General features: G+C 36.4%; 1 protein-coding gene across 1 annotated transcript in view; it reads right to left on the bottom strand.

The window, feature by feature from the left end:
- Positions 1 to 24,312, bottom strand: part of RTKN2 (rhotekin 2) — a 79,738-nt gene extending 55,426 nt beyond the window's left edge. The window contains exons 1-3 of the mRNA XM_061197983.1: positions 24,201 to 24,312; positions 17,266 to 17,462; positions 1,563 to 1,621 (exon numbers count right to left, since the gene is read on the bottom strand). Coding sequence (XP_061053966.1) covers positions 1,563 to 1,621; positions 17,266 to 17,462; positions 24,201 to 24,260 — 316 coding nt within the window. The 5' untranslated portion in view covers positions 24,261 to 24,312. The remainder of the gene's footprint in view (positions 1 to 1,562; positions 1,622 to 17,265; positions 17,463 to 24,200) is intronic.
- Between the last annotated feature and the right edge of the window lie 1,330 nt (positions 24,313 to 25,642).

Here is a 25,642-nt window from a genome sequence, read left to right as displayed (position 1 = left end):
TATCATGGCATTCAGTCTTCAACAGCAATTTAACACATCTCATTTGTGTACTGAGTGGCACTACATCAGAAGCAAGGAATGGAGGATTATGTTTAAGTATTTTTAGAAAATCCCCTTTAAAGATCTATAATATTTTGTTTTTTCACATTAAAATGTATTGAACATAGTGAACTAATATGTAAAAGTGCTATGTTTGGCATCAAAAGGATAAATAAGATATAAAACATGTTTTATTCCATTCATAATTGGAAAGATGAAAACAAATATAAATAACATAAAACAAGCAACGGATTTTTATATATAGCTCAGTTATTTTTCTGAAGAATTTTTGCTGAGGGTAATTCTTCTGGTTTAGGACGATTATGTCACATGTAAAATTCAGGTATATCCTTCCTGTAGGAGAATTTTTAACATGAAGACATTTTTAAAAACAGTTCCTTGGGGAAAAAACAACAACAACCAAACAATTCCTTGGGTAAGAGGGCCTGAAATACAGCAGCAGGCTCCCTGGAGCTAAGAGAACAAGGCTTTTAGCCAATGAAACAAACTAGTTATTACTTAAGGACCGCTGGAGGTCTGTTGTTTCCAAAGCGTACCAATGAGATAATATTTATAAAAGGTACATTATCTAACTAGCATACACATGAGTCAGCCATGTATTTATTCACTTCAATCTGTGGCATCTCCAAGCCATTGTCTTTAGCTTCCTTAACACTTTGGAGAAACTGAGACAACACAGCATAAGTGCCATCTAGTGGTAAAGTGTCTCCTAACTGCACTAAGAATTCAGAGAAGGGAAAAATATTTCTAGCAGGGAACAGGGAAGGCTTTATAGATGAGCAAATAGATCCTGAAGATAATATAGTTATTTCAAGAGCTAACTGGGTATTAGGAACATGGGGTGTGTTGACAGAACAGGGAGAGAAATGTCTGGCTAAAGCAGACAGCTTATGTGTAGGAGTAGTGGAAGATATGACTAGAAAAATATTTGGGTCAGAACAGAAAACTCTAAGGGGAAGTCTAGTCTCTATCCTATGGGTAATGGAGTGTAGTCATCCATCCAATCAATATTCACTGAGTAATAACCACGTACAAGCACTGTGTTAGCTCCTGGGTATATAGTGATGAACAAAGCAAACAGGGTTCCAACCCTCATGGAAATTCTAGAGTAGACAAACATTAAACACAGTACTGAAACTTCTGAGCAAAAAAGGAATGGGGAGTCAAAAGACTTGAATTTGCAGCCCAGCTCAACCAAAGTCATTTAACCTCTGAGTCTATAGAAAACGGGAACTACCCTACCTATTACACAGTGTTGCAGTGAGGAGAAAACTTCATAATATATGTAATATACATGAAACAGTTTTCTCAAATTGTAAAATTCTACACAAATGTAGAGCATAATGATAAAAACAGTGTTTTAGAACAAATATTCTGATAGAGGTATGCAAAATAAAATGAAAAAAGAAAATGGACATAGGGAATTAAAAAGCCCCACTAACTCTAGGAAGTTACTTTATAGAATTTATTCAGCAATAGAAAAATGATCCATTATAGCATACCTGATATGGCAATCTTTCCCTTACATGCTGTTCGTGCTTTACTTTCAAAATTCACATCACTGTCAAAAGAAAAAACACCCTAATGAAAAAAAAGATCTTCTCTAATAAGCAATTGTTTTAACGAACTTTCACAAATGCCTAAATATTAAAAATAAACACATCCTTGAATAATAATGACTTCCAGTTAACATAAACTATTTGACTCAAACTTTATGATGTTTAGTCAACAGTTAGCTGGCTTTAAAAGAAATATATAGAGCCATTCTCTTTGATTTTTTCATACAAGCTTTACATTCCCTGATGATTATATAATGGCTTACTCTACAATGAAAGGCTTTTGTGACCTTTTACATTTAAAAACAAGATGTGCAATATTTGTACAGGTCCTAGGAAGTATAATACCTTGCGTCACCATTTCATAAATTACATTTCTAGCTTACCAGATTATAGTTGCCTGAAAAAGTTAATGAACTTCCCAACCATGAACATGCTGCCCAAGAGTATCTTATCCTTATAAAATCTAACAAATATTTAAAAAATTACTCTCTGCTACATATTCATGTGTGGTAATATCATATTTCATTTCCTTGAAGTTCTAAAAAGCTAAGCATACACTGAAACAATAAATGAACTAAGTTGGCAAAGGAAGGGAGTAGCCCTCTAGAGAGAATAAAATGTGGAGAGGAAAACATTATCATGACAATAGAAAAGGTCTCAAAGGAAATTCTTGGGATATAAGACACTTCCAGGTCTGACTGTAGACTATACTATTATCATAAAAATTTTTTTCAGGGATTTCCCTGGTGGTGCAGTGGTTAACACTCCACGCTCTCAATGCAGGGGGCCTGGGTTCGATCCTTGGTATGGGAACTGGATCCCACGTGCATGCCACAACTAAGAGTTTGCATGCCACAACTAAGGAGCCCACGTACCACAACTAAGAAGCTGGTGAGCCGCAACTAAGGAGCCCACGAGCTGCAACTAAGGAGCCCACGAGCTGCAACTAAGACCCGACACAACCAAATAAATAAATAAGTATTTAAATATTAAAAAACATTTTTTTTCAAAATAGTTATCTTCTATTAGACCAAATCAATCCCATCTCTGAATAGTTATCCAATATCCTATTTCCTAATAACCTGCATTTAGAGATTAGCATTCCGTTTCTAGAGCAATGTATCCAGGAGTATTCTTCTTTGCACTCTTTTTTGGCCTCTGTTTAATTTGGTTAGCCAATTAACTGCCAGTTAATTTAACTAGGTACTTCAAATACGTGGTAAGATAGAAACTTTTCATTTGAATACTGTTTTGATTCTATAAGGGCTTTTGGAGAAAGACTGGGTGGGAGTTTGAAGTGTATCTAACTAAGTTTCAGGAGAGTATGATACACCTTAACACATTTCAGTAGCCTTGTTAAAAAGGTTGCATATATATTCATTATCATGCATCCAAATTTGAAAACAAAATATATCATCCCACTTTTTTTTACTCTCTTAGTGGATTAAGCACGTAAGTATTACAGGTGAAATATATTCCAAAGGAGCAAAAAGAATTTACTGATGTATTGAAGTCGATAAGCTTATATGGGACATTTATATGGTATTTACAGAATCAAGCACTAGGTGTAACTAAAGTAATGTAGTAGACTTAAAGCCATAAATTTTCAGGATCCTATCTAATTACCTTATGGTCACACTGGTATTTAAGTTAAAATAGGAAATTCACTCAGTGAAAACTAAAAGTACTCATTATTTCAAAATAATGTTTTGTTGAATCATAAATTTTAAAAAGAGTCAAGTTCAGTATTTCATACTCAAGTTCAGTTTGTCACGTTGGAGAACTTTAGCTGGCTTATTAGTTCATCAGAGTGAAAAATTCAATTGAATAGTCTACTATGTTGTGGTGAAAATAATATACTGAAAGGCTCTCTAGAAACCAAACACAAATCTCAATTTCCTCAAATTGGTACAAGAAATACAATATAAATACAGTTGGTTGGCATTTGTAAGTAATACTTCTAAAAACACGTTCTATATGAGCAATGCATAATATAAATTCTTAAAATATTTATTTCAGTGAAAAAATAAAAGGAAGCTCTAATACAGTGAGTAACTTGAGTATTATGGAATAGGTCATAAATTATGTTAAAATTGAAATCCATTAGGCATTATTAAATTGGATTAAACTTGAGGCTTTGGCAGACAAGTGAAATTCTAAAATACTAGAATCACCAAAAGCAAACTTGCTAAATATTTACCAAAAAAATTTTCCCCCTCCAAACTATTCAACCACCTGGCAGAGTACAGCTTTCTTCCCTATAAGTATAAAATTACCTGCATAGGCATTTTCAGGACCTGTCAACAAACTTATTATATACAAATATTATCAAATTATAATATAAATCCAATTAACCATATAATCTTACAGAATGATTCTGTCTTTAAAAAATTGAGAGATGAACTAAAGTAATCCAGACTCATGTTTCAGAAGCCTAAATTATTTTCAATTCAAGTAACTCTTCAACTGCTATTTAGGGTGCTAAAATGTGATGTTTTTCTAATTAATCCAAACTGACAATAAATTGTTAAACATTATCTGTTTAATAATGTGCTACTGTAGCTAATAGTTTGCTACAGTTAAATAAATAGTTGTTTTAAAACCTGCAATGTTAATGCCAATTCTAAATGCTACAGTTAGAGAGCCAGTCTGAGGAAAAAGCAAATAACTACAAAATCATTCAAACAAAAGCACAGCTAAATAATAGTGTACCTTATTCTTTTTTTTTTTTTTTGTACCTTATTCTTATGAACCCGATTTAGAGCATTATTTTGGTAAGACTTGTAAAAGCTAATTTAAAAGATAGAGATAAAAATATAAAAGACAAACTTTTAACTTTGTTTTATTAACTTACATTTCTGCCTGTAGGTAAATAAAATGACCAACAGAGGGTGCCAATCAGCCACTTTGTTGCTCAAAACTCTGTATTAAAATTGGCCAAGTAAATACAGATTATCCTATTTTATGTTGTTCCATATGGGAATTTAAAATAGCATTTCTTTTCCAGAATTAACAAGATACAATGAGAAATAACACAATGATGAAAGTATTTTATATTATCTTAACAAAGCATTTAGAAGAATTCTAAATACTATTCTATTATTTGAAAGCAGGTTATAAAATTCTTCACCTCTTGTGCAAGTAAGTGAAAACTAAAACACACAGAAGTGCTTAATGTGGACTTTTAAACCATCCTAAAACTATGTGGTATAAAATTAATACCTTCATAAGTATGTTAAGCTGGGAAGATGAGTTTTCTATTTCAAACCTTGAGACAACAACCTCTTTTCAACAGACACCAAACAATATAAAGTTTAAAAAAATAAAATCAGTAACGTCTTAACTATACCATGTTTTATTGTAGAAATACCATGAGTATATAATTTTCACTGGCAATCTACATTTTTATTTTTGTTTATGTTATAGTATATAAACAATTAAACTAGGCAATTGGAGTATGAGAAACTAGTTTTTGTGGCGTTATTAAAATCAGAATTATGTTGAATGATACCTAAAATTAGGTACTATAAATGTCTTTGACTAGTATTATTTTCACAAAGCCAAATACAGTTTTAAGAAGTTAAGGCAAGAGAAAGACTAGTGGGTTGGGGCAGAGGAGAATATTATTGCTAAAATGTAAGCTCTGCAAGAATAGGGATTTTTTGGTCTGTTCTGTTCACCGCTCAATCACCAGTGCCTGGTATACAGCTCAGTACATTCTAAGGCACTCAGTAGAGACTTAGTGAATACTAAATGAAGTAAAATAGGATATGGTCTTTTTGGTGGAGCAAGCAGTAGATTTAGACTAAAGTCTTAGGTATGACTCTTACCCATCAATAACTAGTTAATGAGTTGCTGTTAACCTCTTAGCCTCAGCAACCTCATCTGTAAAATGCGGGAAGTATCTACTTACCTCACAGCTACTGAATGAAACAATATTTTTAATGTATTCTGCATCATTCTTAGAAATGCTACACAAATACTAGGATTACTTTGTGAGTGTTTGTATTTTTGGCTTCAGTATTAACTTGGAGCTTATGTGGAAGAGGCACTAAATCATTTGTTAAAGTGATCAGAGTATGACTTTCCAGTTTGTGTAAAATAATGGTAGCCACCTAAATTGGAATCTCCTCAGGAAATCCTACAAAAGGTTTCACGTCAACAAGGAATGCAAAATCATCTACAGCCCACACCAACAGCATAACTAGAAAAGAGACTATCACAAACTTCCATTTACATGTAAGAGAGGAAATTAACAACTGAAAACATCAAAACCAGTTCCTGGAGGCCTTACCCAAGTAAAGAGTCAGGTATTGCAAAACGCAAATAAGATCAACTTATGATCTCCTCTAGAAGATCATAAGAGAAGAGAATGGATATAAAACCAGTGCTACCACGGCACTGGTAGGGGCTCCAAAATAATTCTGGTTCAGAAGTTGTTAGTCTTGTGGAGAAGACAGACATGCAATAGGGGAGGTATCCTTTGAAGGTTTGGCCATGAAAAAAAAAAGGGAGGAGGAGGAAAAGGGGGGAGGGACGGGGAGGGGGAGGAGGAAGAGGAGAAGAAGGAGAAAGCAGCTGAAGTTAAAAACCCTAAGAAACAAAACAGTATCAAAGTATCAGAAAACCAACCAACCAACATCCCAAAAGGAACTATTTATTAAAGAAACTACTTTTCATAGTTCCAATAATAGAAAACACTTTTGAACTAAGAAACCAAGTAAGCCTTTTTACCCAACCCCCTCCCCACCACCATCACTTGGCCCAGGAAAATGCTACATCCTACATATTTCATTTTGTTTCATTAGGAACAACAAAAAAAAGGATCCAAACACCCACAGAAAGCTATTATAAAGTGAAAGTAGAAAGAATCAGAATGCTTCAGCTGATAAAAATACCCCACCAAAAACTTTCCAAAAAATATAGAATAACAAAAAAGGTAACATGATACTCCAAAATGAATTAAGTGTAGCTAAATAAGCTATTGCAAATATGAGAGAAACCATGAATCTGAAATCTAACACCTCAGATTAGTAAAGGATAAACAGCAGGTAAATAATGCAAAAAGAAGAAAAAAAATAAGAGAACAAGGAAAGAAGCTGGAAAAAATAAAATCATCTCTAAAATGAAGAGTAAATACAAGGTGCCCAAGGACAAAAATATAAAACTGAAAGTACACTAAGGGACACCGTGGATGAGAACCGAAAGAACCAAAAGAACAAAAATAAAATAAAGAGTTTAAAAACATCAAAGAAAAACTGAAAGACATAGAAGACAGGCAAAGAAGATCCAACTTGTGTGCAACTGGAGTCCTTAAATAAAAAAAATAAAATAATGAGATAGGATAGAATTAATGCTTTTTTTCTGGAGGCTTTAACTCCAGGAAAACCTGAAAATAAAAGAACTGAATCTACATATTTAAAAGGCACTAAATGAGCTAAAATGCTCAGCCGTAGTCACATTCCAGTAAAATTACCAGCCTTTAAGATAAAGAAAACATCTTTCAGCTTCCAGATAAAAAGACCAAGTCATTTACAAAGGAAAAAAATCAGTCCACAATGGAAAAAAAATTAGACATTAGATTTGTTGATAACACGACAACAATGGAGCAAGGTATTCAAGAAGCTCAAGGAAAGAAAGTGTTGGCCAAGGATTTTGTATCCAGCCAAGCTGCACTTTAGGTACCAACACTATAAAGAAAAGCACTTTAAACATGCAAGAATGCGAAGAAAACTGTACTCAGGTTGTGGAATCTACTAGCTCATGAGTTTCCTCTAAACAAGAGATAATTTTGGAAAGTACAACAAAAGGACAGGTAGTGAACATTATATATATTTAATTGCAGATCAAAGACTAAAACAAAGGTGAAGTTACAAGTACAAGATTAGCATGTAAACACTATCCACCTACCAAAGGAGAAATACACCCTAAAAAAAGAAAGATAGAAAGGTAGAGAAGGAAGAAATGGGAAAATAGAATAAGTTCATTGATTTCTACACAGAAAATAGTAAGTGGAAACAAAATGATATCATTTAAAGCAGAAAAACAAAATAGGAGAAGCCTAAGAAAAAAAGAACTAAGGTCATTATAAAGTTATCAGTATATAGTTTTTAAATATAAAGTTCTAGTAACTTCTATGACCAATAAAACTCTTCTTAAATTAAATAAAGAAAACAGACCGGGCTTCCCTGATGGCGCAGTGATTAAGAATCCGCCTGCCAATGCAGGGGACACAGGTTTGAGCCCTGGTCCAGGAAGATCCCACATGCCACAGAGCAACTAAGCCCATGCGTCACAGCTACTGAGCCTGCGCTCTAGAGCCTGCGAGCCACACCTACCGAAGCCCATGCACCTAGATAGAGCCCATGCTCCGCAACAAGAGAAGCCACTGCAATGAGAAGCCCACGCACCGCAACAAAGAGTACCCCCGCTCGCCGCAACTACAGAAAGCCCGCACACAGCAACGAAGACCCAACGCAGCCAAAAATAAATAAATTAATATTTTAAAAAAAGAAAAAGAAAACAGACCACATGGTAAAAGACAAGCTATAATTATAAAACACGTAAGTTAACATAACATAAAAGAACATATGACAAAGCTGAAACCAAATATATCAGTAATATATATGTAAGTATGCTTAACTCCTCTAGTAAAAGGATTTTCAGATAGGCTCATAATGTAAAACCCAACTCTGGGATGAATACAAGAAACACACCTTCAACCAAACAATTCATAAAGGTTAATAAACTAAAGAGATGGGCAAAGATACACCAAACAAATGCAAACAATAAGAAATCAGGGTATATGATCTTGTTATCAGGAAACTGTAGAACTCAGATCCAAAAGCATTATAGGACAACAACAACAAAAGGACACTTTTATAATGCTAAAGGCTTCAATTGGCAATAAATATATAAATATAACAAGTACTAAAGTACCAAATGTTTCATAAAACATTAAGTACAGGATACACAAGGGTAAGACAACAAAACCTTAATAACAAAAATCATAACCTATCTCTTTCAGTCCAAGAGAGTTCAAGTGGTCAAAAAATAAAAACATAATCAATAACATAGATCTTTTGCATATATATAAATATATATATACATATCGAACTTCATACTCTGAAAAAAGAAATATAACTTCAAAAGCCCATGACAGTCATGAAAATTGACCATATTAAGTCAGAAAGAAAATTTCAAAATATTTCATTAAGTAGAAAAAACTAAAAATTTATTTGCTCAAGATGCAACAAAATGAATTTATCTTCTGGTAATGTTGGAATAGCTCATATCAGAGAAATTCTCCCATAGGAAACAATATAAAATATGGAAAAACTATTAAAAAACAACTACCTGAAGGGACTGGCAAGCAACCAAAACCAGGAAGAAATTAGAGAAAAGTCAACCCCAGAGGAAAGAAGTGGCACCATGGTATATTCATACAGTGAAATACTACTTATCAATAAAGAGGAGCAAATCACTGATACATGCTAGCTACCTGAAGAATCTCAAAAGTATTATGCTGATTAAAAGGATAGGGTACACACTGGACAATTCCATTTGTATTAAGTTCTAGAACAGGCAAAACATATGGTGGGGAAAAAAAAAGCAGAACAGTGGTTGCCTCTTGAAGTGGGGACAGAGGCAGGTCCTACTAATCCAGCTTTGGGGAAAAAGAAATACAACATATCCAGAAAGCATGATTTATTCAAAGAGGGAAAAAAAGGCAACCCCAAACTGACACAAGTAACAAATGACTGTTTATGAAACTGATAACATAACCATACAGAGAGAAAAAGATCATTTTAAGTAACTTTTAAACATAGTCTCCTAACCCTTTATCCACAAGAATGTATGTATATTTGTATGTATACACACATACACACTCACAAAAAGGAACTTTCTTTGAACTGCATCATAAAAAATAAGATGAATTGACAGATAAATAAAAGGATAGATATAGGATAAAGTAAATATAGTAAAATATTAATTGCAGACTCTAGGTGATGGATATATCAGTCTTCACTGTACAATTCTTTCAACTTTTCTGTATATTGGAAAGTTTTCATAATTTCTGTACGTTGGAAAAGAACTACAAGGACATCTTGAACTTGCCCAGGTGGGTTTATGTCAGCAATCATATTGGTACTATAATTATGAAACTATTTTATATAATCATAGTATAAAACAAATAAGAAACATATAAAACAAGGAAATATATTACTGTTGGTTAGCAATTAAGATTTTCAGCATAAGAAAAAGAGATACAAATATAAAGTAATTCAAAAAAACAAAGCCTATAAATATCAATATAAACTCATGATTTTTAAAAAAGTCTTTCCCATAGCTATGTCCTTTTCAAGGCCTAAAAGAAGTGATCCCCAATAACAATGAGCACACCTAGTGCCCACATCTTGGTTTCAAAGTACTATTCACCATTAAAGGGAATCAGGAGTCATTAGAGAAATGGCTGACTCTAGGTCTAAGGCACAGAAAATACAAGGCAAGCCTGGGTCATCTTTTTGTGCCAGAAAGTAAGAAAGTTCTTAAAGACTTATATAGAAGCAGGTCAAAAGAAAAAAGAAGCCAGTTTGATGGAACTTCCATTGAACACAATTGGGAAAATTTAATCTATCAAAAAGATTAATGATTATAAATGATAACACATTGAATAAATAAAAATCCACAAATCTATGGAGAGAGAAAGAAGAGGAATGGCCTTCCTTACAGAAGAATATTAGCTAAAAAGTATAGAAAAAATAATAGAATTAGATAATCACTGTTTTGTAAAGCCCTAATAATTTAGGCAAGGATCATAAATGGATACAATCATTAAGTGAAAGCTTGTTGGATAACAGAATATTCTCCCAGCCCCAATATAATAGCCCAAAGGTTACTTATGAATTGCAAAGGGAAAACCATTATATCACAGAGGAGAAATGTGGCAATTGCCATCTAAACCAAGGGATCAAACTCAGCATCATTTAGAGAGGTAAAAACAAATATCACATCGTACCACATTGGCAGCGTATACAGTACCCAACCTAACCAAGAAAAATTCTTGCAAAAAAATGTTTAACTTGAGTCTGATTAAGTCTGATCCAACTTCCAGTTACAGCAAAAACAGGGAATATGAGAAAAGGTTCAGTAATACCAAAAGAAACAATTAGATGATGGGGCTTGTGGGAGGTCACCCCAAAATATGCCAAAGTGGAATGTTGACTATTTTGAATTAAAGTCACTTGAGAGGACTTCCCTGGTGGTGCAGTGGTTAAGAATCCGCCTGCCAATGCAGGGGACACGGGTTCGAGCCCTGGTCCGGGAAGATCCCACATGCCACGGTGCAACTAAGCCCGTGAGCCACAACTACTGAGCCCGTGTGCCACAACTACTGAAGCCCACGTGCCTGCAGCCTGTGCTCCACAACAAGAGAAGCCACCGCAATAAGAAGCCTGTGCACCACAATGAAGAATAGCCCCTGCTCGCCGCAACTAGAGAAAGCCCGCGTGCAGCAACAAAGACCCAATGCAGCCAAAAATAAATAAATAAATAAATTTATTGAAAAGAAAATGAAATAAAGTCACTTGAGAAACAGCCCATGCAAGAAGAACACCCTAACCCTCCTTTGTTCCCCTGAAAGCAGGAAACAAAGCTCCCATGGGAAGATATCCTCCCTATGCTGGAGGATGGAGGGCATCCTTATTACCAGAGATACAGAGTTTGGGGCAGAGGAAGCTGTATAAACAAACTTCATTACTTCTTCATTAATTTACTACTCCAAGCCCAAACCCTTTTGTTTTGTCAAATCTTCACAAATAATTTACTCTTTGTCTAAAAAGGTGTATAAACAACATGCTTTGGCCACCTCTTGAGTCTTATACCTATGGGACCACCATATGTACGAAATTAAATTTGTTTGTTTTTCTCCTATTAATCTGTCTTGTATCTATTTAATTATTAGACCAGTCAAAAGAACCAAGAGGGGTAGAGCAGAAATTCTTCCCTCCCCTAAACAGACAAATATACAGTGCAGAATATTTTTAAAGGATATTTTTTAAAGTCTAGACTCTTCAAAGCATCAATGGCAAGGAGTTTTTAGAAAAAGGTAAAATGATTAAAGAAACTAAAGAAACATAACAAATGAATCTTGACTGAATTCTGGTTTTGGAAAAGCAACTATAAAGAATTTTCTTTTGACAACTAGGTAAAATTGAATATGGACTGAATATTAGTGGACTATTATGGAATTACTGTCAATATTTTATATATGATAATCATATTTTGGTTATGTAGGCGAATGTTCTTGTTTTTAGAAGATATACGCTGAACTACTGAGATATACATGCCATGTTGTCTACAACTTATTTTCAAATGGTTCAACACAGAGAAAGAAAAATGTGTATGTGTGTACATGCATGCATGCATATGTGTGTGAGCATGTGTCTGTGTGTATGAGTACCAAGATAGAGAAGGAGAGTGGATGAACATATATGGCAAACTATTAACTGGTCCTTCCAGGTGGAGAATATACATGATGTCTATACTATTCTTAAACTTTTTACGTATGAAATTTCATAATAAAAAGTTGGTTTTAAAAAAGTGAACGAAGTAGAGAATAATAAATGATAATCTGGAACATGTCAAGCACAGAGGCCAACAAAAACAGGAAGGACCTAAGAACATGGAAGAAAGTAACAAGAAGAAAAATGAGTAACTGCCATATAATTAACTGTTATTAAATTATAAGCCCTATTTGCTCATCATACACATGGAAGGGAGGATGAGGCAAAACGTTATGAAGCACAAATTAAATTGTTCTTAAATACTTATACAGCACTGTTAGGTGTTCTGGGGATACAAAGAAGAAAGAGAAAAGAATCAGCATTGGTTGAGTTGCCTCCAAGCTCCAGGCACTAAATCCTCAAAAATAACCCTATGAAATGAGTGGTGATATCATCTCTATTTCTTCATCTAATAAGTAAGAACCAACATTGTCCCTGCCCCTAAAAGTTTATAATTTAATTGATAATACATGTTCATAAATGGAATATAGAATATTAGAATATAGTATACTACAGTGAGATATTCATGGTTCAGATGCTACTAGAACTAAAAGGAGGCAAATAATCATTTTCTGAGTCTTTACTATGAGCATAAAGGAAGAAATGATCTTTTTCTGAATACAATTTCAAAGGAAACTTTGATGATGCAAGTAGGGTATTGCAGAACAAAAGAGGTCTTATGAAATGGGGATGGAAGATAGGGCACTTCAGTATAAGCAAAAGCGCTGGAGACAGAAAAATTCAAGAACTGTTCTGGGGATACAGATCAAGCATTTGGCTGAAATAAATCTGTAAAGTAGAAAGTTAAGAACTAATTTGTAAACTACTATGAAAGTAGTTTGAGATCAGACCACGAAGATCCTGGAATGCGATGCCTACCTAAGGAATTTTAGTAAACGGAAACCATTAGCTGTTTTTTAAGAAGTGGACCAATATAAGCAAGTCTTTTAAGTAGGTATATATGGCTATAACATGCAGGAAAAAGGTAGGCAGATAGTCTCGTTTACCAGTTAAAAGACTAGCATATTAACAGACTGCTGTAACCAAGCAATCCTACCCTTTGAACTAATAAGGCAATAAGCTGTCCGTGCTCCACTCCGTACCCTCACTAGCTACTGTCTACTCAACCTAGAAAACTTTCCATATTCCACTTTTTTTTTGAGTCACCCTGACTCTATTATGAATTTTACACAAACCTGGGTATCTTTCGCATATTTAGGTGTAAAAAATAGTATACCAGAAGGTGTTTCATAATTATGAATTTTACACAACTCTATTATGAATTTTACACAAACCTGGGTATCTTTCACATATTTAGATGTAAAAAATAGATAGTATACCAGAAGGTGTTTCATAATTACATACATTTAAGGAGAACAAAGCTTCTGTTACATTATTAGAACATTATGGTAATGGAACATTTAACCAATTACCAATATTCTCAGATAGGTGGTTAAAAAAAGAATAAATGATATGACTATATCACTGATTTCTCAAGTGGGGTTCCTCAACTAAACCAGAGAATGACTATTTTCTCAATTCTCCCAAGAATGGTACCAAACTAGCACTATTCTAAATACACGGAAGGTAAGTCATTGTATACAATGCATGTCTTGGGGCATTAGGGCTTAACTCTTTCCTGGAACCCCAGTTTAAACAGGCTGTAAAATGAAGTAAGACTATTTGCTTACTTTAATAAACTCCTAATAAATTGAGAAATAAGTGAAACTGTTTGCAGAATGGTTGTTACTGTATCAAGAGGACCTTGAGTAAATATCTATTAGAAAAACCCAAAACTCATGCACTAGTTTTTATCTCATTTATCTCATCAAAAGTTACTTATTTGATCACTTCTCCATCTGCCTGTTCTTAAATATTTTCCTTAAAAATTTATTATTTCAATTATTTTGTCTCACCATCCTTTTCAATACTCTACTGCCAGATAACCTTCCTAAACACCCATTTTATCATGCCTCTTTCTTACTGAAAATAAAATGGTAAAAGATAAACAATGAAATAAATGTAAAGCCCTATAACAACTTACCAGGGCAGCTTGGGGTAGTACAAAGTACATGGGCTTCTTTGGGGAGGGTTAAGTGAGGCTCAGGCTTTTAAGTCATTTGGGTTCACATCCTAGCCACAGAGTCACTGTGTGCCCTTTGAAACAGTTATCTAATATTTTCTAAGTTCCTGTTCCCAAATCTTTAATAAAGAGGTTTGTACCTCTCTCAGTTTGTGATGTGGTATTTGTGAAACCCTAGCACAGTATCTGGCACCTGGAAAGGCTGTCAGTTAATACCAGTTAACCTGATGTCATTGTAAACTTTCTTGAATTTTGCTACCCACTTCCTTTTCAACTTTGGCTTGATTTTCAGCCTCAACCAAACACATCTCTTCAATGTTCTTGAATTCATGCTCATTTTTCACCCTAAGCTTTTATTTTGCTATTTTTCTTACTTTTAATCTGCTTTCTTTCTACTCAACAAACCAAACTCTACCCATCCTTTATGATCTGGAAGATTCAGACCCAATTCTTCCATTAGACCTTCCTCGATTCTACCATTTCATACTGATTTGATTCTTCTTTGAAAGAGTCTAGATGTATTGTCTGTATTAATTTTTTTTACATTTCATCATAAAATTTTAGAGAAGGTAGACTAGTGGTAGGCAGTAGACTCGTTAAAATGCTATTTTAATTCTGGTAGCAAAGTAAAAATGGAGCACTTTTCTATCTTAAAGACCATCAAAACCAAACTAAGGAACAGACTACTGAGTCTCTAAAGGTAAGGTATTTGACTGCTGAATATACAAATATACTCACATTTTGACAAATTCTGTTCTTTGAATTTGGATACAGTAGCACAATACTAAATAAGTGTTCTACAAGTAGTAGATATTCAATAAATATTGGATTGACTAATCAAATGGCATAATTTACCTAACTTTCTTCAAAGAACTAAAAAAACTATCATGGGATTCCCTTTTATCTTTAGATCATTTTTATGTAGTAAGAAGGAAAGTACTGTAATTTCCAGTTACGTTTGATCAGTAACCTCAGGTTATATCTGCACATAACAAAATGAAGTTGTAAACAAAATAATTCATATAGAATATTCAGATTTTTTAAAGAAATAATTCAATAATTAATGGAGGCAATGAGTGATGAACAAATATAAATGTTCAAATATAAAACAAATATAGTGTCAAAGCTATTTTCATCTATCAAAGATAATCAGTAAAGAAACTGAAAATTGTACACATCTTCAGTTGAGAGTCCCAGATATTTCTTCTTATCTTTGTTATATAAATCCAACAGGAATTAAGCTTATTTAACATTTTTCCAAATCAGCAACTTCAGGAAAGTTGTTAAAGAAAATGGCCAGTTCACAATTCATTATAAATACTTAAAGAACATGAATATGAAGGGTAGACATGATTCCCAGAGGAACATTCCATATAACTGTGAGAAATGATATAATATTGAGTGTTTAGTCCCACACTGTACTTAAACCAGTGCTTCTCAAACTCTTCCACTTAAACAGTCCCACCCCTTGACAAAATATTGTTATAAAGGCTGGGGAGAAGGAACATGTATCCCGATGAGTAGCATAATCCAAAACCATGCCACAATTCTAAATTTCTCATGCTTTATCTTAAAAATTCATGCTATAAAAAGATATGCCATATTTATTCTTTGGCTTTGCATATCTTGTGATACAAAATCATCTACTCTAGGTAATATATTTGACACAGTTGGTGAAGCACTGACTTAATCCAGTGTATGTGTATCTGAAAAATATTTTCCTGGATTATGATACTGGAATAATTTCATTTTATAATGCCAGGGATAAATAATAGTGAAAATTGTTTGACATACGTTGAGTACTAATTACATAAAAGGTATTATTAGGTTTTTAATATATATCATCTTAATTTTCAAAATGTAAATATTATTATGTCAACTGTAATGAAGGAAATAAGGCACAGAGATTAAATAGCTATCCCAAGGGAATAAAGCTAATAAATATTAGCCACTTCGTACATAAGTGTTTATTATATGATTTCATCAATATTCTATTTTTACAAAAATCTCTTTCTCTGACCTGTGTTTTTACCTTACTTTTCAAGAATTTCATGGAGGTGTACCATGAACAGCCCAATCAATGGCCACTAATGTCTAAAAAGAAACTTTTAATTAGTGTTACAGCTTTAAGACTGATCAACAATGGATAATGTGAAACCATTTATATTAAAAAGGAAACCAATATCTAGCCACGAAATTGAGTCAATCCTAAGGTTCAAATAAGACTTGGCATTATAAATAGGATAGGATGTAAATTTCATACACAAAATCTAGACCTGATCCAAAAAGGCAGCATGTAGTGACAGAGAGAACAAGGACCAGAAGTTACTTAGCAAATGGTAAGTAACCTCTCATTAGCTTCTGTCACTAGTTAGAACACTCACTAGTGTTCTAGCGTCACTAGTGTCACTCAAGTGTCCTTGAGTAAGTCACTTGCCTCTCTGGAACTTACACTCAACATATGAAAGAAATGTGTTAGCAGACTTTTAAGTTCCCTTCCATTCATATCTTTAATTCTATTCATAGCTTTAATCCCATTCATAGCTTTAATTCCATTTATATCTTTAATTTTGCTCCCCACTCATTTCAATTTCTAAGTTTCCATTACTCTCAGCTGGTACCTTTTTATCAGTTTATTTGTAAGCAATTAGTTTTTTTTTTTTAATTTACATTTCTATACACTCAGATATCAGTCTTGGTCCTTCTTCTTAAAATATTTCCTCACTCCTTGCTTCTTAACCACTTCATTTGACAATCTGGAAGTACTGAACACAACAAAACTGGCCTTAATAGTAAGTTTAATAGTAAACTGCCTTAATAGTAAGTTTACTCTGAGCCCTACTGTCAAAATGTTTATGATATCAGAGGCTACTTCAGTGTATTTTTTAAAAGCTTTGGTGATTTGACATTTCAGGTTAAATTTAAGATTAAATTATATGGTGTTTTTAATGCAAATATTTAAGTACATTAAAAGCCATAGGTAAACAATGTCACTAACCATCTTCCAGTTTGATTTGCAATCTGCTCTTCTAATTTCTGCAGCTCCAATGTGTAAGCCATTATTCGAGCATTGCACACCATGAGATTCTTAACTGCATGCAAAATCTGGTCTTTCTGAGTGCTCAGAGAAAGGAGTTTCCATACCCCTTCTCGTATTCGAATTTCTAAATCTATTTTTTCTTGAATGCTGCAGTCCTTAAAAAAAAGAGAGAGAAAAAACATTTTTAAAAGGTAGCAAAACCCAAAATTATAACATTTCTTTTTACCCCTAATAGATGGAAAATGTACTATCTAGTATTATAATTTTATAACATATTGGGAAAGTAACAAAGTTTTAGTGTATGATAGTATAAAATCTTTTAAAGGCTCTGTGCAAAATCTTAATTTCTTGCTTTATTAGGAAGTCTTTACAATCTACTGGATAAACAGAACAGAAACAAAGGTGAGAAATACTATATATTCTTACTGTAACTGTACAAGGTTGAATAGTGTCCCCCACATATCCCTGTCCTCCCAGAACCGTAGAATGTAACCTTATTTGGACATAGTTCTGCAGATGTAATTAGTTAAGATGAGGTCATACTGGATTAGTGTGGGCCCTAAATCCAATGACTGTTGGCCTCATAGGAAAGCCAAGTGAAGACACAGAGGGACACACAGAGAACTCCATGTGAAGATGGAGGCAGAGACTGGAGTAATGAGTCTACAAGCCACGGAACACCAAGTATTGCTAGCAACCACCAGAAGCTGGAAAAGGCAAGGTCAGATTCTTCTCTAGTCCCTTCAGCAGGAACATGGCCCTGCAGGTACCCTGATTTCAGACTTCTGGACTCCAAAACTCTGAGAGAACAAATTTCTGTTGTTTTAAGCCACTCAGTTTTGGTAATTTGTTATGGCAGCCTCAGGAAACCAATACAAGAATATAATAACCAATGTGAACAATACAGCACATGCATGTATTATGTACGTTGCACTGTGAGACGGCAAGATGTAACTGATGACACTAAATTAACCAAGGAAAAACTTTCTAAAAGAACAGATGCTGAATAAAGGAACTAAGGTTTAACAGCAGAGAGGTAACAGGCTATTTGTTAGGGTAAGCAATGTAAATAAAATCTCAGAAGCAAGAGAGTGAAAGAACTATGCTAAGAAAGTGTCAGAAGCTTTAGCTACCTGGAACAGAGATTTAGAACACAGTTTTGGATATATTTATTTTAGTATTAAGAGTCACCATGAAACTACTAAATCATTTTAGTTCTGAAAGTCTTTCATTCTGTACAATGATCTTAAAATGGCCTGGCTCTATAAACAAGTTTCATATGTAACATCAAAATTCTATAAACTGAAATGTACTGTTCTGATTTAAATTCAGTGACTTTTTAAAAATTATAAATCACTAGATACTCTTTAATATACTACAAACATGTAATAATGTTTCAGTATGTCTATTTCTAAAAATGAAGAGATCATCCTAGTTTCTGCAGTTAAAAAAAAAAAAGAATGCTATAGTTTACCTTTTAACTGGAATAAAATTTATATCAAAAATCTGAATGAATCTAATAACAAAATTTCCAGATATTGAAAGGACAATCTTTTCAAAAAGAAAAGCTGAAAGTTAGAGCAATAGTCTATGATTACCCAAAAAGAAAAACTGCAGATGATTTAACTTATCCAAATCAATCAAATCTACTATTCACACGCAGAAAACAGATCTGTTTAATTACCTTCTGTAATTACATCATGTAATCACCACATAAAAACCGTCTTTTGTAGTATAACTCAAAACTGATGTACTATATAAATGTAGTCATTTGCTGCTTTTCCTTCTTTACACGACTGAATTTCAACAACTCCATCTCATCTTTTTATGACTTGTCAGTCCCAAAGTAAATTCTTCTTTAATGTAATTAGTAATCAATTATAAGAATTATCTATGTGACCCATATGTCTATAGAAATAAACTCTGGCAGGCGGGTTAGTATTGGAGAGCCTACTTAGGGAGAAACTTGAAAGTGGGATGAATAACTTTACCCCACAACTCAAATATAAACGAATACCATCTGGTGCCATTAAATTCAAGTTTGCTTTTTAAATACTACAGTCAGGCAGCCAGTTTAAATACTACAGTCAGGCAGCCAGTTGAAGGACTAGCACAGTCCTTCTTAAAGCTGGCTGCACATTAGAATCACCTCAGGCAGAGAGGAAGGGCCTTACAAAAGTACCTAAGCTTATGACCTACCCCAAAACAATTAGGATCTCTGGAGGTGGAACCTGCTCTTTTTTTTTAAGTTCCTCTGGTGATTCAGTGCACAGCCACCGCAGAGAACCAGGGCTGCACTACTTGAAATTCGCCAGCCATCTGGAAAGTTGCAACAACCTTTAGAAACCAGTAGGTGGCCAGAGACAACACTAACGAATCAGTTTGGACTTCTAAAGTTTCCATCTGGTAAATGAAGATCGTCTTTCTTCATCACTTATTGATAAAGACTTCATAAAAGTAGAGAGGCTTGGGATATAGTGGAGAAAGGAAACGTAAAGTCAAGGTTTAAAAAAAATTACAGTATTTTTAAGATTAAATATTCAGTAAGGAAATGAGATATAGCTAGCAGATATTATATTAGAATTCTGTCCTTCAGAGCAGGGGGCAGCAAACTATAGCCTGGCCAGTGCCTGTTTTTGTAAATAAAGTTGTACTGGAGCACAGTCACGCCCATTTGTATTGTCTATGGCTACTTTCAAGCTACAAAGGCAGAGCTGAATAATTTCAAAAGAGACTGTGGCCCACAAAGCTGAAAATATTTACTATTTGTCCTTTTACAGAAGTGGTTTGCTGATCCCTAACCCAGCCAAATGAACACACTTAATAAACTATGACCTTACCTCCCCTGCTCTACACTGAGTGGATGTGGATCTGGGAGGGCTGACAGAAGAGGGATAAATTAAGTGTATGCATTTTTTTTTTAATTGGAGTATAGTTGATTTAAAATGTGCTAGTTTCTTTTTTTAACGCATTCAGGGTGAAAAAAAGGATCATTAGCCAGTTTTGTGTTCTCCATACAAGTTTTTTTTTTTTTTTTAATTTATTTATTTATTTATTTATTTATGGCTGTGTTGGGTCTTCGTTTCTGTGCGAGGGCTTTCTCTAGTTGCGGCAAGTGGGGGCCACTTTTCATCGCGGCGCGCGGGCCTCTCATTATCGCGGCCTCTCTTGTTGCGGAGCACAGGCTCCAGACGCGCAGGCTCAGTAATTGTGGCTCACGGGCCTAGTTGCCCCGCGGCATGTGGGATCTTCCCAGACCAGGGCTCGAACCCGTGTCCCCTGCATTGGCAGGCAGATTCTCAACCACTGCGCCACCAGGGAAGCCCCCATACAAGTTCTTTTAGTATAGTATATACTATAATATATAGTACACGTCCATACTTTACATGCAGAGAAAACATCTCTGGTCAAGCAAACTACTCTAACCAAGAAAAACATAATGGAGTCAAAGGACTTGTTTTAAGTTAAAAAGGGGTACAAAGTGCTCCTAGGCTAGGAGTGATGATGTCTAGTGCGAACCACAGTGATCATGTAATGAGGGTGGCACTCAATGGTGATGCTTACTGACCTCCAAGAGGAAGAGCAGGGAGCGAAAATCATCACTGCCTCAACCATAATGGCAGAGTCAAGACTGACTAGGGCCCGTGACAAAAGCATGCTTCCCTGTATGCATCCCTCTTAGAAGTGTGTGAATTCAAGCCTCCAAGAAGAGCGGAGAATGGGGAGAGAGCCTTCCTTTTGTTATTTCTTCTTCAGTTTTCTAAATAAGGGCTTGCTATCAGGTCAAACAGAAGCCTTATCTCGTAGGTATTTAAAGTCAGGCTGGTAAAAATAAATGGATAGGGCAAGGCTAAGAATGAAACAGATGACTTAAATGTGCAAACTTAGATAATGTAGAAAACGGAAATATACTAGATTTTAAGAGCTAGAATGGCACAAAGGAAGTACAAAGAAAATGGCTTTAGTGTTGGAATTAAGCACTGACTAAAAAAAAGAAAAAAAAAAAAAAAGAAGTTGGGCTGCTGGTAAGAAAACTGTAGTAATCCAGATAGAAACTATCACCCACCTAATGGGTATAGTTAAACCATGTTAGCTAAGAGACCAAGATGAAAAAGATTGCAGAAGAGTATATACAGTATACATTCTTTCCAAAAGAAATTTTGTGTATTTTAAGAATTGTTTACATACAAAGAAAAGTCTAGAAGTTGTTAACAGTGCTCATTCTAGGGAATGGAATTGGAGAAAGAATTCTTAAATTCATGTTTCTATGTTTACTTTTCTGCAATGAGAAAATATTATTTCTCGAATTTTATTTTTATAAAGATTTCAAAAGCTTAAACATTTGTAAGAAAAGGTAGGTGGCTGCCCCAACTATTCAGATGAATGGGACAAAAGATAATAACAAAAATAGTCATCTCTCAAGCATGTATGAGTGCTAGGTACTGTGGTAAGTACTTTAAAGAGGTTCTCAAATTCCAACAAATTTCTGTGATAAGCAGTTTACCATTCTACAACTGCAGAAACTGCAACTTAGAAAAGACAGGTAACTTATTCAAGGTTGCACAACAAACAGAGTTGGATTTTACCTTAATCTGACTCCAAAGCCAATATTCTATGCTGTGAGTAGTCACAGATGACTCTAAGGTTTGAGTAGAGGTGTTACACTAGTGAGTGACCATCTCAAAATCTTTGGTGCTATCCCTATCTGATGGCAGGTTCATTAGGATCAAAGGAAACACAAATAAAAAGTCAGTGTTAGTCAAGTATAAAATTCTCTTACTGACCCTCAATATTCCTGTTAGGTTAAAACCTATTACTATTTTGCAATTTTTCTCCAAGATCCAAACAGAAAGAATTCCACAACTCAATTATTTTAATTTGTTGCTGCCTAAGAATCTTTAAGTAATGTACTTTCCTACATGTAAATAATCCAGCAGTTATATATATTTAAATATTTCTTTTCGTTCCATGTAGCTAAACTTCTTTTATGACCTTATCCTCTTATCTCTTTTGTACCATACAAAAACATTTACTGGTGCACACAGCTCAAGAAATAGACTTCATCGGCCTCACCAACACCTACATGGTAAGTGCAAGAACCTCAAGATCACCAATTCACTAGAAATCAAATTTAAAAAAATAATTAGTACAATCAAAGGGAAACGGAGCAGGACCCTGTGGTCCTTGACCCCATGTCCTCAGCCTGCCTTTTTGCCTGTGGAAAAACTTGAGTCAAACAATAAGTTTAATCAGAGAAATGAGAATATGCAGAAGCAAAGAAAAGCAGTCAAACGGGACAAAACAATAATAATTTAGTCAGTAAGCCAAGTCGCGGGCCTTCAGTTCCTTCTCAAGGGCTATAGGTAATATTCTGAGCCACATCCTGGGAGCTGTCTGATAGGTACTGAAACCCCCAGCAGGTGGACGTTAACTACATGACGACCAGACTGCGGCCGTGACATAAGCTGCCAGAATCCGAGAACTGGCCTCAAAGAAATGGGAACAAACCAACCCTGGTACTGAAGATTAACTGTACTTAAAATAATCACGACGACGCTGGTCAGACCACTGCAAGACCAATTTCAAGACGGCTGTCAGAGCTGGCTGTGCCGTTTCCACATGTGGCCCCTCCCTCTGTCTACAGAAGCTCATGTCCAGCGGTTGTCAGCGGGGGAGAGTCAGCCTTTGGACAGGCATCCAACACCGCACCCCACCACCCCACCCCAGCCTTTGCCGGCATCCAAAACAAAGCAAACTTTCCTTTCCACCAATCTTGCCTCTTTATTGGCTTTTGAGCAGCCAGCAGCCGGGCCCCAATTTCGGTAACAAAAGTACATAACAGGATAGAACAGAAAAGAAACACTCTGCACCGAAATGTTTGAAATTTTTGAAAATACTGGCATAACACAGCATAAATTACTGATAAAGTTACTGCCCTCTTTGCATAACGACTCAAGGTCTTGCTTTCCTTTTCACAGCATTATGGAGACTTCCTAACAGTTTTGTATCTGCTGAGGGTTCTAAGGTTTACAGAAAAGAAAATGGGTTGCTAAGCAAAGATAATAGGTGGGACCATACAAAATTGCTAATATTCTACCAATTTTGACCTACAAGACTCGGAATTTCATATGGTTTAATCTACTTTAAAAATAGGTAAAACAAGGTGGAGAGTAAACTGGAAGTGGAGATCCAGCTCAAAGATATCAGAGTTCTAAGTCCCATCTTTTAAGTTTTCTTTAAAGGTTAAGAGTGGAAAGTATAAACTTTTAATAACTGCCAAGAAATAATGTTGGGCTATATTAAGTAGAAAGGTTCCTAACACACATTTTACATGGATAAATACCAAACACCAAACTTCTCTCCTATCCAATTCAAAAAGAATCCACTATCAGACCAACTTTTTCTCAAGTTCAGAGGTTGCAGTTTACTTCTCCACCCCGCTCCACCAAGTTTATACTGTGTGTAGGCAAAGCTCCTACTGTGATTGTGCTTTGCATCAAATCTAGTAATAAGCAAAGTGTCCTCCACGGGCCTCGGGTGGGCTTCCGGGAAATCCCGGGGCTCCCATTCCCCCTGCGTCACCCACCCTTGCAAAAAGACAAGCGTCCCAATCCTGGGAGGAGGGGCGGCGGACAGGCGCGCCCCAAAACGCGCTGCGAGACTCCGGCGTCGCTTCCCCATTCCAGGCCTGTTTCCTCCCTAAGAAAACTGGGGGCGGGGGTGGGGAGACGGGAACGGGGAGATTTCCAAGCTCCATTAGGGCCTCAAAAGTGCAGTCGCCTAGTCCTTTGTTCCTGGCCACGGCGGAATACGAGACGCGAAGGGGGGGTTTTCCCGTCGTCCAGGCAAAACGAACGCTTGAGGACCTGAAGCCGGCTCCCTTCCTCACTCACCTGCTGGGCGGGAAGCCCCGCCGGGCGGAGCTCGGGTCCCCTCAGGATCTGCCCCTCCATCACCAGCGCCACAGCCAGTGCCGCCGCCACTCTTCCAAAGGTAAGATTTGAAAAGCCCGCCCCTGGCTGGAACAGCGGAGGACGCCAACCGCCGGGACGTCCCGGCCGTACCAAGTCCCGGCGCAGGGGAGGGGGCGAGGGGGCCTGCGAGCCGGCGCGCGCACGCGCAGTGCGCGCGCTCCGCGCCGCCCACGCCTGAAGGTTGCAGAGACCCGAGTTCTCAGTGCCCGCTGGACAATAGGGAGCGGTGGGCCGACTTAAGGCAATGCTTGGGGTGTGGGCGGGCCTGGGACGGGAGTGGGCGAGGTCGTGGGGAAAGAACTGGTCACTGAGCGCACCTGACCTGGTGCACGATTTCGGCTGCTGGTTTTCAAGGCCAGCCTTTTGCGCGGGGAGCTTTCGGCCTGCATCCCACCGTAGGCCCTCCAAAGCGCTCGGGGTGGGCTGACCCAAGGCTGCAGTCCCTGGACTCCCACAGACAACCCGTGGTCTCACTCCCAGAGAACCAAATGACACTGCCCTCAGCGATCACTCTAACACACAGCGCAGATTGTCACCCGGGGTCACTTAGAGATCATGGCCTTATTAATTAATCAGGCTGGTGAGACACCATGTCAGGCATTTCACAAGCCCTTTTCTTTTGTCCACAGTGTTTCTTTGTAATTCCAGATGCCTCTCCCCCCAGCCCAGTTGTCTGTTATTTCTTGCAAAAAACCTCTTTCATTACTCCTTCCCCACCAACATCCAAAGTGACAGCTGAATGAGGTATCATTTCCCCAGAGTCCCATTTCTTGCTGTCCCTAAAGACCAATATAAAGACCCTTTTAATCATATTGGGAAACTAATTATTGGGAATTAAATATAATGGCAAAGCATGGAATCTTTAAAAATCAAAATTGAAGTGCCAAAGATTTCAGGCCTTTGTAAGCTCTTTAAAAATCCACAGTCCTGGACTTCCCTGGTGGTGCAGTGGTTAAGAATCTGCCTGCCAATGCAGGGGACAAGGGTTCGAGCCCTGGTCCGGGAAGATCCCACATGCTGTAGAGGAACTACACCCGTGCGCCACAACTGCTGAGCCTGTGCTCTAGAGCCTATGAGCCACAACTACTGAAGCCCCCAAGCCTGGAGCCTGTGCTCCGCAAGACAAGCCACTGCAATGAGAAGAACGCACACCACAACGAAGAGTAGCCCCCGCTCGCCGCAACTAGAAAAAGCCCGCGCACAGCAACAAAGACCCAACGCAGCCAAAAATAAATAAATAAACAAATTTATTAAAAACAACAACAAAGGGCTTCCCTGGTGGCGCAGTGGTTGAGAATCTGCCTGCCAATGCAGGGGACGCGGGTTCGAGCCCTGGTCTGGGAAGATCCCACATGCCGGGG

Source organism: Eubalaena glacialis, chromosome 1, assembly GCF_028564815.1.
Source record: "Eubalaena glacialis isolate mEubGla1 chromosome 1, mEubGla1.1.hap2.+ XY, whole genome shotgun sequence".
Classification (NCBI taxonomy): domain Eukaryota; kingdom Metazoa; phylum Chordata; class Mammalia; order Artiodactyla; family Balaenidae; genus Eubalaena; species Eubalaena glacialis.
The sequence above is the reverse complement of the archived record's forward strand: the minus strand, read 5'-3'. Positions and strand labels throughout refer to the sequence as shown.